The 17,794-nt window shown below is 40.9% G+C and overlaps 1 protein-coding gene across 1 annotated transcript in view; it reads right to left on the reverse strand.

The window, feature by feature from the left end:
- Window positions 1-256: 256 nt before the first annotated feature.
- Window positions 257-17,794, reverse strand: part of LOC134352231 (cystine/glutamate transporter-like) — a 39,967-nt gene continuing 22,429 nt past the window's right edge. Inside the window, exons 5-11 of the mRNA XM_063059524.1 lie at window positions 10,495-10,539; window positions 8,499-8,622; window positions 7,126-7,229; window positions 4,425-4,521; window positions 3,220-3,369; window positions 1,730-1,907; window positions 257-588 (exon numbers count right to left, since the gene is read on the reverse strand). Coding sequence (XP_062915594.1) covers window positions 524-588; window positions 1,730-1,907; window positions 3,220-3,369; window positions 4,425-4,521; window positions 7,126-7,229; window positions 8,499-8,622; window positions 10,495-10,539 — 763 coding nt within the window. The 3' untranslated portion in view covers window positions 257-523. The remainder of the gene's footprint in view (window positions 589-1,729; window positions 1,908-3,219; window positions 3,370-4,424; window positions 4,522-7,125; window positions 7,230-8,498; window positions 8,623-10,494; window positions 10,540-17,794) is intronic.

The following is a 17,794-nucleotide window of genomic DNA, read 5'->3' on the forward strand; positions in this document are numbered from 1 at the left end:
TAAGCCTAGTAATTTCTAAGGTAGGGACATGTTCGGCCGAAGGGCCCGTATTGTGTTGTAGGTTTTCCATGTTTCTGTGTCCATTTCAAACAAAATGAGACATTTTAGAAGTTTTTTTCCTGGACTCTTAAACCTTTGTGCAAATTAAGGTCCTTATATTTGGGACAAGTTGTGTCAATTATGTATCAGTTACCACAAACAACTGACCAATTCATTGCACTATATATGAATTTAAAAAAGACACAATAAATGACTGTTTCTTACTATCTTTAATTTTTCCCTTTTATCATTTTATCATTATTCCTCTCTCTTGATTTTGTTTACTTTTACAAATTCAAATGCTGACAGATATACACAGCTTATCCAGCAGTTCTCATTTATATTTAGAATTCAAAATAGTTAACATAGAATAAGAAAAACTAACAGATTTTCTTGCGTAAGAATTCACACACACGGTTAGTGGGAATGGAATTTTCACATACAGATCAAAGTTCAGGAAATTCAAGGGGTCGCTGGCAAATTTTCAGTAGGTTACAATCTCCTGTTGCACTACTTGCATTAAAATTTGCAGTTTGGCAGTGAAGAGATCTGCAAAAGTAAGCAGATTTACTTTTAATGATGTTGGACGTATGAGGCACTCAGTCATCACATGACACAAACAAAAATATATTAATGGTCATTTTTTACAAAAAGAATATCAATGAGCCCAGTTGTTTCTTCACCTGATAACCTTGTACTTGGACTGACTGTAGCACTCAACAAGTAATGTCAGAACTGAGTATAAAACCCACTGTGGGAAATGGCGAAACGTAGTTGAATGATTCAGATCCTGCTGGCCCATTGCCATGCTGGCAATTGTCCAGGCTCACAGGACCAAGTTCACTGATTCAAATTATCAGTTTGTTCTCATCAGGACTCATGCCAGTTGAGTTACAAGGACATTGCGCAAAGGGGCTTAAAGCTTTAACAGGTGTCAAAATCTTTGTGCCACCTTTAAAAGCTAAGCACTGTGAGAGAATTTTGATATTTTAAAAATATTGCTTACATTCAGAAACATTGAAAAACTATTAAAATTGAAGCAACCACTTAAAAGACTAGATTTTTTTCTGTTACTGAAACATTTAATAATATTCATTTTACATGAAATTAATTCTAGAATTAATTTCTATATAAATTCCCACTTGATACTGGGGAATCCCAGAAAGACTGGGTCCAGCACTGGACTCCATGCAGAATCCAGCAATGAAATACATTTACAAATTCAGTCTCCCCAAAATGGTTAGCAAGTTTGAGGCTTATGCATTTACAGTGCACGCAAATCCCAAAACAACTGCTGTAAAATGATTAAATGTAGTTGTTGCATACAGCACTGATGACATTTGACATTGAGAACCAGCCCGATAAATCTTTGCATTTTGAGTTTGCAACACAATGAAAGACGGGAAAGCTGTAGGACTCATACACAGAGGCAACTCAATCACTGTTGTGAACTTGTTGGAGTGGTAGTCCTGATGTAGGGTCTTGACCCAAAATGTTGACATACACCTTTTGCCTCCACAGATGCTGCTTAACCTGCTGAGTGTGTATTTCCCCCAGGATCAATAAAGTATGACTATTAGTGTTCTGCTTTATTTTTCAACTACTGCAACACCTCAGGTTAATCATGTTCTTTGGATCCCCATTTTTTTAGTCCTTATCACACAGGTAAAGTTTGTGTCTTGTTACTTACTAAGTGCTTTTCTGTACCAGCCTGGTTGCTGTTGTCTGTTTATCAGCAGGTAATAGACAGGTACACCAGAAAGTGTTAAAGCACAGCTAATTCCAGTGCTGAGAGGATCAGAGTAAAGGGACATCACCACTATGAACAGACACAGTGCACTAAAGACTCCAGGTATGATCATTGGAACCTACGGAGATAAGAATTTTTAAAAATCAGATCATCTTTACGTAACTTTTAACATCAGTACCATTTACCTGCTTCAGAACATAGTCATAAAATACATAGTCATAAATTCTGTCCTCATACCGTCCATGCTGCCCATTTTGCCCACTCGCACCATTCCCAATTGCCCACATTAGATCCCTATCCTTCTCTGTCTTGCCTGTTCAAATGCCTGTCTAAATGCCTCTTAAGCACATCTGCCTCCCAAATGGCATTGAGTTTCAGAGATCGACTACTCTCTTATAAAAAGTTACCCATCAAATTTAAAGCTTCTCCCTCTCACCTCTAAACTACATTCTCTTGCCTTTGACATCCCTACCACGGGATCTTTCACCTTTTACTCATAAGTACAGTATATATACAGTATATAAAATATACACAATGTGAATACAACTGGAGCTGGTAAAGACTTGATGGGGCAAGCAACCTTCTGTGCCTTAACAACTCTTTGATTTAATATGACATATTCTGAGGTTTATTTTATAAATAATATACAAGCATCCATCCTCGTAATCCCAAAGTAATGAGGGTTGTATTTTATTTATGAGTACAGAGAGCTGGGGATGACCTCATCCAATGTTGAGAGCTTGGTCCAGTTCCATTATAAAGGGTTTCCTGCACTGGAAGGATGTGCAATGGGAGTTCATCTTTGGATTGCAACATGAAAACTGACAAGCTAGTAACACTAAAGGGTCTGCTGCTTTAAGTTAAGGGAAATTCTATTTTACAGTATACAACAAAGGGTACATAACTGTTGTTTTCATCCACTCTACAAATGTGGTGAAAATTTACCATATTTGGGGATGAAACTATCAGTTGCAGGCAAGGATTGTGTTGTTTGGTGAAGTCATCTCATTTTTAATGCTCAAACAGTAGGCTGCCTGGATGGTTGCAGCTGAGTATGCAAAATCTCAAGTGATATTGGAAAAGGCAATTATTCTCAGTGAGATGACACTTCAACCAGGCTGAAAACTGGTTTAATACTCCATATCCTCCTTAGCTCTACCTGGTTCAGGGCTGATGGATGGCATCTCCCTGAGATTTCTAACTAGAGAGGGATCTTCACTGGCACCGCAGGAAGCTGGTACTCCATTACCAGGAGATGAAGTGAGTTTCTTCAAGAGGGCACAAGTGGCTGAAAACTGAAGGGCTTAGTAGAGATCAGGTCTACCAATAGCCAAATCATGAGGGACTGAATGGGTGACAAGCCTTCACAGAGGCTTCTAAAAATAGTCTCACAAAATGAGCAAGTTCTGGGCTGGCGTATCATACTCTACCTTGAATGGACGGTGTAGATCAGGCTGTTTATAACGGTGCCGGATGAGTCCAAGGGTTACCAATCCCATAAACAGCCAACGAGGAAAGCTGTTTAAATTCAGCAAACCATACAGATCACCAATGAAAATCATCAGGATGACCAGTGGATACTGAGAAAGACAGAAATAACTTACAGTAACTACACTCAATAGTTAAGTTACAAGTACCACATGTATCTGAAAGATAATGTTCACATAAAATTAAATCAGTCCCATGAGAAAAAAATAATGAATATTATTTTCAATAAAGAGAGTTATTAGATGTGTGCTGCCCATTCTTATGTCTGGAGTTGGTCAATTGAAGGTCTTTTCTGCACTAATCTGAAAATGTTGAACCATGCACAAGAATGAGTTTTAGTTATTAAATAGAAATGTTTGATGCTTTTCCAGAAGAGAGGCTGTAACTCAGGTGTGAATAATATTGAGATGAGGCACAGTACACGTACTGTCCACTTTTCAAAAGGAATAATAATCTGATCCCATGCAGAGACCACACAATGATGTCTTTTTTTTCATGATTGGTTCATTTGAATTGTAACATCACTCTCCCAATATTTAGTGCAGATCAAGTTAAGGGAGTATGGATATCTCTGCAAACACGAGGAAATCTGCAGATGCTGGAAATTCAAGCAGCACACACACAAAATGCTGGTGGAACGCAGCAGGCCAGGCAGCATCTATAGGAAGAAGTACAGTCGACGTTTCAGGCCAAGACCCTTCGTCAGGACTAACTGAAAGAAGAGATAGTAAGAGATTTGAAAGATTCGTCAGTCTTGACGAAGGGTCTCGGCCCGAAACATTGGCTGTACTTCTTCCTATAGATGCTGCCTGGCCTGCTGCGTTCCACCAGCATTTTATGGATATCTCTGGGCTGCCAGGATCCCATTGATACGTTCAACTTTTTAAGTGACGTACATCACTAATGAAAAACTTCGAAGTGTCCAGTTCTCATAGGGATTTGACATGAAATAGAAAACACATTTATGATAACATTTTGGCAGCAAATCAATTGTGACCAGGAAAAGATGTTACAAATCTTTTTCAGTGATCTTACCTACAGTAAAGCAAATGTAAACATCATTTGTTGCAGAATACGGTATTTTTATAAGTACATTTATTAGACATTGATGAGAGAAATACAGATGCCACCTGCAGTCTGTACTCACTATCAGAATTACAGCTGGAAGTGGGGTGTGGTGTTGGATGTGGATCATGGAGAAGATTGTTGGCCACTGGTTTTCTCTTGAAGCCACAAAGAATACTCTTTGAAGGACAGAAAAAGTACATGTTATCAAGAACATGGCACAATATATCTGTAGCTGTTATTCACAAGTTGGTATCTCTAGCATGGCCTCCAGCCCCAATTTCCCTTGTATTGGCTAGCACGTCGGGTAATTTTTGAGGCTAGTTGAAAAACCAATGATGTTTTTGTGATCCAGAGTCACAGTTAGAGCAGTCTGGATGCGGAGCAGATTTTCTTCCCTAAAGGACATCAGTAAATCAGCTGAGTTTGGAGGAGAATTTGTCAATTTCGTGGATGGCTTTTCAGAAATTCCTTCTGGTTAAATTTAAATGTCCATGTGGGTTTGAACCTACGTCTCTGAACCCTCAGTTCAGTGGGTCACTAATTAAACAGTTTAACAGCTGTAGCCATGTTTCAGTGTCAGCTCCTGGTCTCCACAGCAATGATCGTTTAAGTAGTTCTTTGACGCTCAGGCAACAGTAACTCTCTATAAAGTATGAGATTGTATGCATATAAACTGTGAATACAACACTGTCCAGAAATCATTGTCACAATAATTAAGTTGTCTGGTTGACACAAACGCTTGTGTTTATCCTTTGCATCTATACCTACTGGACAAATAAACATTCCTTCACCATGGAACAGACCATAACATTTGAAGCAGATTATTTGAAATATAATTAAACAATTGTATAAATTTAATGCAGCAGATGTAATTACAGAACCTCTATTCTCTACCTTCTTAAACATTAAAGCAACAAAGGATCCTCTGTATTTTCCTTTCTCAGCAATGCTAAACCCACACTGGTATTTACAACAAATTGTTTAAGTAATGGAGTCAAAAGGTTAAAGCAAGCACTTTCTTATGGCACATGTCTTCACTAAGGAGGACATGAATAATCTTCCAGAACTAGTAGGAGACCGAGGGTCTAGTGAGATGGAGGAACTGAGGGAAATACAAGTTAGTAGGGAAGTGGTGTTAGGTAAATTGAAGGGATTAAAGGCAGATAAATCCCCAGGGCCAGATGGTCTGCATCCCAGAGTGTTTAAGGAAGTAGCCCAAGAAATAGTGGATGCATTAATGATAATTTTTCGAAACTATTTGGATTCTGGATTAGTTCCTGAGGATTGGAGGGTGGCTAATGTAACCCCGCTTTTTAAAAAAGGAGGGAGAGAGAAACCGGGGAAATTATAGACCGGTAAACCTGACATCGGTGGTGGGGAAAATGCTAGAGTCAGTTATCAAAGATGTGATAACAGTATATTTGGAAAGCGGTGAAATCATCGGACAAAGTCAGCATGGATTTGTGAAAGAAAAATCATGTCTGACGAATTTCATAGAATTTTTTGAGGATGTAACTAGTAGAGTGGATAGGGGAGAACCAGTGGATGTGGTATATTTGGATTTTCAAAAGGCTTTTGAAAGGTCCCACACAGGAGATTAGTGTGCAAACTTAAAGCACACGGTATTGGGGGTAAGGTATTGGTGTGGGTGGAGAATTGGTTGGTAGACAGGAAGCAAAGAGTGGGAATAAACGGGACCTTTTCAGAATGGCAGGCAGTGACTAGTGGGGTACCGCAAGGCTCAGTGCTGGGACCCCAGTTGTTTACAATATATATTAATGATTTAGACGACGGAATTAAATGCAGCATCTCCAAGTTTGTGGATGACACGAAGCTGGGCGGCAGTGTTAGCTGTGAGGAGGATGCTAAGAGGATGCAGGGTGACTTGGATAGGTTAGGTGAGTGGGCAAATTCATGGCATATGCAATTTAATGTGGATAAATGTGAGGTTATCCACTTTGGTGGCAAGAACAGGAAAACAGATTATTATCTGAATGGTGGCCGATTAGGAAAAGGGGAGGTGCAACGAGATCTGGATGTCATTGTACACCAGTCATTGAAAGTGGGCATGCAGGTACAGCAGGTGGTGAAAAAGGCGAATGGTATGCTGGCATTCATAGCAAGAGGATTCAAGTACAGGAGCAGGGAGGTTCTATTGCAGTTGTACAAGGCCTTGGTGAGACCACACCTGGAGTATTGTGTGCAGTTTTGGTCCCCTAAGCTGAGGAAAGACATTCTTGCCATCGAGGGAGTACAAAGAAGGTTCACCAGATTGATTCCTGGGATGACAGGACTTTCATATGAAGAAAGTCTGGATTGACTAGGCTTATACTCGCTGGAATTTAGAAGATTGAGGGGGGATCTTATTGAAATGTATAAAATTATAAAGGGATTGGACAGGCTAGATGCAGGAAGATTGTTCCTGATGTTGGGGAAGTCCAGAATGAGGGGTCACAGGTTAAGGATAAAGGGGAAGCCTTTTAGGACTGAGATGAGGAAAAACTTCTTCACACAGAGAGTGGTGAATCTGTGGAATTCCCTGCCACAGGAAACAGTTGAGGCCAGTTCACTGGCTATAATTAAGAGGGAGTTAGATATGGCCCTTGTGGCTAAATGGATCAGGGGGTATGGAGAGAAAGCAGGTACAGGGTTCCGAGTTGGATGATCAGCCATGATCATACTGAATGGCGGTGCAGGCTCGAAGGGCTGAATGGCCTACTCCTGCACCTATTTTCTATGTTTCTATTCACACTCAGTCAAAAATATGTCCCCAAACCTACCTGGAAGCAGAAAACAGTCCTACAGTTACAGCTCCAAGACATGATAGTGACACCAGAATTTGAATGACTGAGGAAAATCCACTCAGTGTCCGATCTGCAAAAGTCTAATTGAAGGAAGAGTATCATTATTTGCAAACAGTTTCCACTCTCAATATATATTACACTGAAATATTGGTGAACAGTCCAACATCATGAAAGGATGGTTTGGTTCAAGGTAGGTGTCCAATACAAAAATCTAAATCTTGCAGAATCTTCTCTTTATGAAGACCCAAGTGTGAGAATAGAAACATCCCAAATCTGATTCACTCAGTTCATTTTGGCCAACAGCCTGCACATATGTCCTGTTTGTGGATGTAAAGGAGTTAAGGAGTGGAGATGCAAAAAGTTAGGCTGAGGCTTCTGAAGGTTCTCCTGATAAAAACAGAGCCGGAGAATGGCAGGGTTGTGAATGTAATTCAGAGCATGTTCACTAAAAGGTGTGGAAAGAGATACAGAGATGTAAGGGGCTACAGTGATTGGCTAAGATATTGTTGCTGATTATGTTTTCCTTTTCTATTCGTGTCCATTTGATATTCTTTTTAGAGACCCGTTAGCTGGAAATTTCTTGTTCTTATTGTGCTTCCACTTCAATTCTGGTGGGACAACAGTAGAAGAAGATGTAAACTAGGCTTGACTAAGATATAACAGAAATAAAATTGGTCCACAATTTCAGAACCTATGTCACCTACAGCAAGACTGGGCAGGACAGAATCTGAACTTCCTTCCCCCAAGAATCCCACTACAGTGGTAAGTAGGGCAGATGAAACCAGGCTGCAAATAGACGTAGGCCTGTCATTTAATTTGAACGTCGCTAAAGACAGACACGATAAATTGTTTTTAGGCTATTTCTTAAAAAGAGATCTTGGCAGAATGGGGCCAAATAGAATGCTGTTGTGTTCATGTGGAGTCATGGGGTCAAAGAGAGATACAGCATTGAAACAGGCTCTTCGATCTATCAAATGCTCACCCACCATCAAGCAGCCTTTTACACAAATTCTACTTTAATCCCAATTTCTTTATATATATCATTCCCAGGTTCTTACTAACTCCCTCTAGATTCTATCACTCACCGTCACATTGGAGATAATTTGCAGTGGCCAATTGATCTATCAAGCCACGTGTCTTTGGAATTTGAGAGGAAACAAGAGCACTCTGAGGAAGTCTACACGGTGACAGAGAGAATGTGCAGACTGCACACAGGCAGCACTGGAGGGGCTGAGAGCTATACTTCTGACAAACATGCATCTAGACAAGCTTGGTCACAATTCACACTCAACAACTGAACAAAGAAAACAGTAGAAGAGAAACAGATTCTGGTGTTACCAGTTACCTACCACAGCTACTGCACCAGAGGCCAACACTTCATCTGCTGTCAACACAGTGTAGTAAGCCACATTTACAAGCAGATACAATACCGTAATAAGAATCAGAGTGAAGATAATTGCCAGAGGAATAGTCCTACAAAAACACAATATATAAATTCAAACTTCTTCATAGATTTCATTGTGCTTAAAATTCATTATAAAATGTGACGAATTATAGCATTTTGATATAATTTACGTTGGAGTATTGGTGGACAGCACTACATGCTGAGAGGAAGTAGACATACAGTATTTAACTTGGAAAGAGTCAAACAGTAGGAAGAGTTTCTGTTCCAATTTGTAGTAATTTTCCTCTCTTTCTCTCCACTCCTGCTGAAGGGTCTTGGCATGAAACGTCGACTGTACTCTTTTCCATAGATGCTGCCTGGCCTGCTGAGTTCTTCCAGTGTTTTGTGAGTGTTGCTTTTTATTTTCCTTGATTTCTTTGAGAAATTGACATTCCAAGCAGAGATACATTGGACTTAGACTTACAGAGGGCGGATGCAATCATCTTCCAAATAGATGTTGCCATGATAAGCCCGATGGGTCATATTCAAATGGATGAATTAAAATGGGCAGAGTCGTCTTCCTCACCCATAATTAGTTCATACGTGGAAAGGAGACCAACATTTAAAAATGGGGTAGGAATAAAGTAAAAATATAAAAATCTGTCATTAAGTAGGATTAGTGTTTTGCAAAGCTTTTGTTAGCGTCTGATAAGTGGATAAGGAGTGAATGGAAAGTGGCAATTACTTGCTTGAAGTTCATTTTCTGCAAATCCTCTGCCAAACGTGCATCTCCTCATGAGGGAAACAGACAAAGCATTTACTTTTGCCTTTTTATATGAGAGGCCAATGATGAGATTCTCAAGGTGAGATTCTCTGCTCTTCAAATAATGCATACTTCTACATCCAGGTACACCAGACCTTGCTTTGACAATCTTTGCCCAAAAGATAATGTGAGACCAAGACTGAACACTTCAGTACCTGTAATCAGTTTTAGATCATGACCTTCTGAGAAAAGGATTAGTTAACTCTTCTTCGATTTGTGCTAGTCATTCTCTAATTCAGTTTAAGATTGTACATCGTTATTATTTGATAAAGGAGAGATTGCCTAAAATATTTCCTAATGTTAGTAGTCAGTGTGATAGATGTAAAACTGAGATAGCTATATTGACACATATGTTTTGGTCATGTTCTGTATTGAAACAGTTCTGGAAATCTACTTTTTCTACAATTTCTAAAGCTTTAAAAATCAATTTACAACCTAATAAATTGACAGTTTTGGTTGGTATAATTCCTCAATATATTCACAGTATTTCTATATCAGACCAATACATAATTGCATTTGTCACATTATTGGCTAGAAGGGCTATTTTATTAAAATAGAAAGATGCCTCTGCTCCCACTTTGATACGATGGTTCTCTCAGGTGATGTTATGTCTTAGTTTGGAAAAAATCAGAAGTCGAACTTTTGATCCTAGATTTGACTTTGAGAAAAGGTGGGGCTCTTTTGCCCGTTACTATCATTTGATTTGAGTTAATTAAGATGGTCCTCTTCTGATTCTTGGGTAAATGGATTTAGTTGGCGGATTGATGTCTTTTTTTATGGAAGCTTGTATGGTGTATAGCTCCAGGTTTGTGCTCCAAATGGGTTTCCCCCCCCAATTTTTTTGTTATTAGGGGTTTTTTTGTTTTAGTTAGTAGGGGTTCTTTTTCCCTTCTTTCTTTTTTCCAAAAAAAATAGCTTTAACATTTTTTTTTCATATTATTATTGATATACTGTTTAGCTTGGTTGATAGTTTAACTCTTATTATACATATTGATATGTTGTCTTGATTATTTTGATGTATTTTTCTTTGTTGTTGATTTTCAATAATAATTATTAAAAAAGATTTAAAAATGAAAAATGAAAAGGATTATATATTTAATTGAACGTCCTTACATACTGACACAGTGTCATTGCGTACCTTTCTGGGTTAATCACCTCCTCGCTGAAAAAGTTCACATAAAACCTAGAAGGAAAATACACAATTCATAGCACTTGAATAAACACTAATGTATAAAGTACAATCTGCTATTCATACAACTTTCAAGAAACCCTCCTCTAGCGACAAATACAACTTTCATGTAAATAAATGCACAATTGTTCTTACGTTGTCACAGAAAACAATTCTCAGAATGCACCATAGCCCACAGCCTCTCCAGGTCCAACCGTACATCCGGTCATGAGAGGTGGAAATGGGTAAGGCTGGCAAACAGGGCTCTGGTGAAGCTGTGTAGGCCAATCCCCCGTACAGTGGATACAATGGGCTACAGAAACATTGATGAGTTCCAACCCATACCATTGACTTTGGACAATAGAGGCGGGAGGGCATCAATGGCCTATAGTCCACTGGGAGCTAAGGGCCCATGAAAAAGACCAGAGCTCACAGACCTTTTATATTATCAAATGCTGCCTCCCACCCCCACCCCATATTAACAGATTCCAATCATAAGCATCTTACGTATCACAATTTAGTCATGTTTTTACCTAGGATGCCAGCTGTACATACCTCACGTGTAACATTCATTACTTGACATACCAGAGGGAGTTGGTATTACCTACAATCCAGGCTATCAGCAGCTTGGACACAGGAACCTCCTGCTTCACGCCCATGCATCAGTTCAAAGCGGGTTGTTGTGGCAAATGGAGGCAGAGGTAGAGTCCCCAGGAAAACTGATGCTGGTCCTAGGAGGTGGCAGAGGGGCAGCACAAATAAACTGTATAGTTTTGGTCATATTCCAGAGGAAACACTAGAAGATAAGATATTAGCAGGAAGTTGCCTGGATTGGAGCAATTGAAGTATAAGGAGAGACAGGATAGACTGACTTTTCTGTAGGGTGGAGGAGGCCAAGGGGCAATCTGACAGAGGTATAGAAAATTGTGAGGGGAGATAAACAGGGTATATGGTGAAAACCTACTTCTCGTGTTGGAGGTGTTAAGGAAAAGAAGCTACGGGTTTAAATTGTGAGAAAGGAGGTGTAGAAGGAAACTGAAGGGGAGTTCAAAGTTCAAACTACATTCATTATCAATGTACATTAAGGTCACCATAACAACCCAGAGGTGCACTTTCTTGCGGGCATACTCAATAAATCCAATAACCATAATAGAATTAATGAAAGACCACACCAACAGGGTGGACATCCAGCGTGCAAAAGAAAACAAACTGTGTAAATACAAAAAGAAAAAAAGGAAATAATTATAATACTAAATAAATAAGCAATAAATATCGAGAACATGAGATGAAGAATCCTTGAAAGTGAGTCCATACGTTGTGGGAACAGTTCAGTGATGAAACAAGTGCAGTTGAGTGAAGTTATCCCCTCTGGTTCAAGAGCCTGATGGTTGAGGGGTAGTAGCTGCTCCTGAACCTGGTGGTGTGAGTCCTGAGGCTCCTGTACCTTCTTCCTGATGGCAGCAGTGAGAAGAGAGTGAGGTCCCTGATGATGGATGCTGCTGTCCTGTGACAACACTTCCAGAGTGTTTATTCACCCAGAGGATTGTTGGAGTCTGGAATGAATGCCAGAAGAGGTGGTGCAGACAAATGTTCTCCCACATCTAAGAACAGGACTGCTGACTCTTTTAAAAACGGAGGAGGTGGAGTATGTTTAATGATTACTTCATTGTGGTGCACTGATATGCTGGTTCTGTCTCCTATCTCACTCTAGCAGTCAAATGTTGTCCGTTTTATCTGCTGAGGGAGTCTCCTGCCATTATGCTGGTAGTGGCGTACATTCCACTCAGGCTAGAGGAGCTGAGCTCTGTTTTCAGTCAGGAAATAACACACCCTCATGTCTTCCCAATTATTGAATGGGGCTTCAACCAGGCCAACTGGAAGTCTCTGGACAACTGCCCCCAGCAAACCACCTGTGGAACCCGAGGCAGCAACACATTTGCCACTGTTACATTGCCATCAAGAACACTTTCCTTGCCATTCCATGCTCACACATTGAAAAGTCCGATCACCTAGCTGTACACGTCCTCACAACTACCAAAGACCATGGAGAGGACCGAGAAGATATGGTCAAGGGAGGCAGAGGAGCGCTTACAGGACTGCTTTGAGTTGGTGCACTGGACCGTATCCGGGGATTCGTCTTTGAATCTGAATGAATATGCCATAGTTGTCACTGACTTCATCAAGACTTGTGTGGACAAGTGTGTGCCTTTGAGAAGATTCTGGACCTACCCAAACCAGAGGCCGTGGCTGAACCAGGAGATTCAATGTCTGCTGAGGGGTAGATCTGAGGCATTCAAGACCGATGAGTAGGAACTACGCAAGAGGTCCAGGTACAACATACGGAAGGCTATTTTAAGAGCAATAAAACAATTCTAATTGAAGTTAGAGATGGAATCGGATGCACATCAGCTCTGGCAGGGTTTGCAGGCTGTTACTTCCTACAAAATGAAACCTAACACCATGAATGGCTGTGATGTTTCACTCCTAGATGAGAGCAATGCCTTTTATGCACATTTGAAAGGGAGTTAAAAAATATACCTGAAACACCTGGTATCCCTGTGATCTCCTTCTCAGAGGCTGACATCAAAACATCTTTGAAGAGGGTTGAACCCTGATATGGAACCTAGTAGGACATTGAAAACCTGTGTCGCTCAACTGGCGGGAGTGTCCAAGGACACTCGATCTGACTGCTGCAGTTAGAGTTTCCCACCTGCTACCAAAGGGTGGCAATCATACCAGTGCCCAAGAAGAGCTGGGTGAGCTGCCCCAATGACTATCACCCAGTGGCACTCACATCTACTGTTAAAGTGCTTTGAGAGGTTGGTCAAGGCCAGAATCAACTCCTACCTGAGCAAGGGCCTGGATCTGCTGCAATTTCTCAGCGCTGTCCAGAGTGTCTAAAGTATGGACAGCAGCTATACTTTATTAGGAGTTTGAAGAGATTTGGCATGTCAACAAATACACTCAAAAACTTCTATAGTTGTACCATCGAGAGCATTCTGACAGGCTGCATCACTGTCTGGTATGGAGGGGCTACTGCACAGGACCGAAAGAAGCTGCAGGAGGTTGTAAATCTAGTCAGCTCCATCTTGGGTACTAGCCTACAGAGTACCCAGGATATCTTTAGGGAGTGGTGCCTCAGAAAGGCAGCATCCATTATTAAGCAACTCCAGCACCCAGGGCATGTCCTTTTCTCACTGTTACCATCAGGAAGGAGGTACAGAAGCCTGAAGGCACACACTCAGCGATTCAGGAACAGCTTCTTCCCCTCTGCCATCCGATTCCTAAATGGACATTGAATCTTTGGACACTACCTCACTTTTTTTTAATACACAGTATTTCTGTTTTTGAACGTTTTTAAATCTATTCAATATACGTAATTGATTTACTTGTTTATTTATTATTATTATTACTTTTATTTTATTTATTATTATTATTATTTTCTCTGCTAGATTACGTATTGCATTGAACTGCTGCTGTCAAGTTAACAAATTTTACGTCAGATGCCGATGATAATAAACCTGATTCTGATTCTCCTATCGTTACAATAGGTCTCCAGTAGATGCAATCTAAAGGCCAATTTATACTTCTGCATCAAATCTACGCCGTAGGTACGCCATAGCCGTGTACCCTGCCCCGTAGCCTGACGCGCACCTCCCCAAAAATGTAACTACGCGTCGCAGCAACGCAGACCGAACAACTGTGATTGGTCTGCTTGGTAGCATCACCTTTCCTCCTACGCATTTCCGGTTGCTTCTTCTCGTCAAATCGTCAAATCTACCTGCTGACATCCGAAAATATTTGAAATGCATTTCCTCGTCCATGTCGCTCAGTGGCCGGACAAGCACAGAAAGTTCACCCTCCTCCTGCCTCAATCCGTTCAAAGACGTATACACCATCTCCTCCAATGTCTTCTCTCTTTTCTGCATTGCTGTAATTTCAATAAAAGTAACTCTTGTTCAACATCTACTTGCTCCAACTCCAACATGATGCGCTCAGTTTCAGTCGCCATTGTTTGAAGTACACAAAGAAACTCAACACGGAGAAACTCAACACAGTGGCATAGAAGCCCCACTGCCAACTAGCAGAGCGATGCAGACACACCAACGCACAAGTATAAATGCTCACAATGGCGTAGGCCACTTGCGTAGGCTACGGCGTAGAGCCTACACAGAAGTATAAATCAGCCTTCACTGGCTTTCCAATCGCCCTTGGATCACCTGGACAATAGCCATATCTATATCAGGCTGCTGCTTATTGATTACAACTCAGTGTTCAACACAATCATACCCTCAGTTCTAATGAACAGGGTCCAAAACCTGGGCCTCTGTACCTCCCTCTGTAACTGAGTCCCTGACATCCCCATTTGCCAAAGACACAGCTATTGTTGGCAGAATTTCAGATGGTGAAGAGGAGGCATTCCGGAGTGAGACAGATCAGCTGACCAAGTGGTGGCACAATAACAACCACTCAGTGTTAGTAAGGCCAAGGAATTGATTGTGGACTTCAAGAGGGGAAGTGGAGGCAACACAAAACAGTCTTCATCAAGGGACCATCAGCGAAAAGGATGAGCAGTTTCAACTTTCTGAGTATCAACATCTCTGAAGATCTGTCCTGAGCCCACTACATTGATGCAATTACAGAGAAGGGACAACAGCAGCTATATTTCATCAGGACTTTGAGAAGACTCGGTATGGCACCAAAGACTCTCGCAAATTTCTACAGACACACTGTGGAAAGCATTCTAAATGGTTGCACCTCCATCTGGTATGAAGGGGCCACTGCACAGGATCGGAAAAGGCTGCAGAAAGTTGTGAACTCAGCCAACTACACCATGGTCACCAGCCTTCCCAGCATCGAGGATAACTTCAAAAGGTGATGCCCCAATAAAGTGGCATCCATCATGAAGGACCCCACCATGCAGGACATGCCATCTTCTCATTTCTGCCATCAAGGAAGAGATACAGGAGGGCGGGGGGAAGGGGGGGAGAGAGAGGGAGAGGGAGAGGGAGAGAAGGAGAGGGAGAGAGGGAGAGAGAGAGGGGGAGAGAGAGAGAGAGAGAGAGAGAGAGAGAGAGAGAGAGACACACAGACAGAGACAGACAGACATCACTTTAGGAATAGCTCTTCTCCTCTGCTGTCAGATTTCTGAATGGACAATGAACCCATGAACGCTATAATATTTTATATGGCTCTCTTTTTGCACTATGAATTTATTTATTTTAAATATATTTCTTATTGTAATTTTTAGTTTCTTAAATTATTATGTATTGCAACATACTGCTGCCACAAAACAACAAATTTTACAACATAAGCCAGTAAGATTAAACCTGATTCTGGACACCTAGGCCAATGCTTGATAGGCCAACGTGCTGAAGTCCAATGCAGGAAAAATGGAATCTCAAATAACAATGAGTCAGAGTACAGGAAAGAGATCCCCTTATTTTTAATTTGTTGAATTCAATGTTTTGCCCTTGCTGACAGGGAGTTATCTTCAGACTTTGTCATTCTGATGTCAGTCTTAGATTAATAGTTCTTAAAATATAACTAAAAGAGATTAATCATTTTTCCTATTCAAACTGAATCAGCACTAAACTTTAATGTCAACAAATTCCCCCAGTTGATGTTCAATTGATAAGTTATACTATAACAATTTGAATTTACATAACACCCCTAACAGAAATAACAAACGGTCCGAACCATATGTACAATAAAAATTGGTAACACAGGAAAAGTAGTTACGACTGAGTGTTTAATAGGATCGGTCGCAACTATAGTTAATTAATTGTAATGTGCAAGTTTGCTAAGGGCAGTCTCAAAGCTGTGGTGGGGCAGCAGTTAGGAATGGGGCATTCAGACAAAGAATTGTGGAAAAGAACAGGCCCCATTTTAGGAGGGATCCCAATCCTGAAGCATTTTGGATATGAAAGAGGTAAAAGTAGATCGTGGTTCTCAAGGTCAGAATCTTGCATTGCACAGTGGAAGGCGGTTGTGATGAGAGGTCAATCATCTCATTCCCAGGGCAGTGATCTTCGAGGCCCATCTACCTTCATTGGAATCATCAGTGAACCTGCCTCCTTCAAACAGTCAGACGTGAAGGTATTCATTCCATCTGTAACGGCTTAAATAGCGAAGTGGCACATGCCTGTTTTCACAAGGTCATTCATCAGATCAGGAAAATGGTAAGTGACATGTAACATTCAGGCCACAATGTCCATGTCCAATTGGAGAATGCCTTAACTCTCTCTCCCTGACTTGCTGGGACATTGGTATCATCAGGTTCCCACTATGCCTCCATATTCCAACGGGATACATTACTGAATAAAAATGTAACTGACCAACTGTGGCTGCAAACAAAAGTTTGGATCTCAGTACGTGCCAGCAAGTGATTTACCTCCAGACCGTCTGAATCCTTTACACAATCCATAAAACACAAGACAGGAGTGTGAGTGAATACTCACTACTTGCCTGAATGAGAGCAACTTCAACAAAACTCAGGAAATTCAACACCATCCAGGACAATTTCAGCCTGCTTGACAGCTTCCCACCCACAATTCAAAATGTTAATTCTGTCCATAACTGGAACTTAGTGGCTGCAGTATACCCAGTCCTCAAAATGCACGGCAGTAACTTGCCAAGTTGCAGTCAAGGTGTAAGAGTAGATCGCCTGGCTCGTCAAGCATGTCCTGCTATTTATAATGATCATAGTTCATTGGCCTTGAACCTCACTTCCTCACAGCTTTCAATCCCCTGATCTTTTAAAAAACATACCTACCACCTCTTTAAATACATTCAGTCAACCAGCACTCTCTATCCTCTGGGGTAGAAATGTGTAGGAATTCACCGTGTGCGGGGAGAAGGAACTCCTAAATAGTTTAGTTTTAAATAACCGTCACCATATCTTAGAAGTATGTTCAAACATTAAAGACTTTCCTTAAGTGGCAACACCACTTTCTCACATCCCCTTAGGATCAAAAACATTTCAATTTCAATTCAGTCCTCGTTCTTCTAAAGTCCAAGAATACATGTCAAGGACAAGGGAAGCAAGTGTATTGAAAGTGTATTACCTCTCCTTCACTGAAAAAGAATCAACATCAACAATGGCACGATGCAACCCAAATACCCACACTGGTTCAAGAAGGTGGCTCACTCCCATGTTCTTAGAGGCAATTAACACTGGCCTTGCAAACAATGTCCAGGCCCTCCCAATGTAATCACAATGTAATTCAGAGGTAATGTTCCAGACAAGTTCTGCATGAACAAGCTCATT

The sequence above is a fragment of the Mobula hypostoma genome, chromosome 9 (assembly GCF_963921235.1).
Source record: "Mobula hypostoma chromosome 9, sMobHyp1.1, whole genome shotgun sequence".
Classification (NCBI taxonomy): Eukaryota; Metazoa; Chordata; class Chondrichthyes; order Myliobatiformes; family Myliobatidae; genus Mobula; species Mobula hypostoma.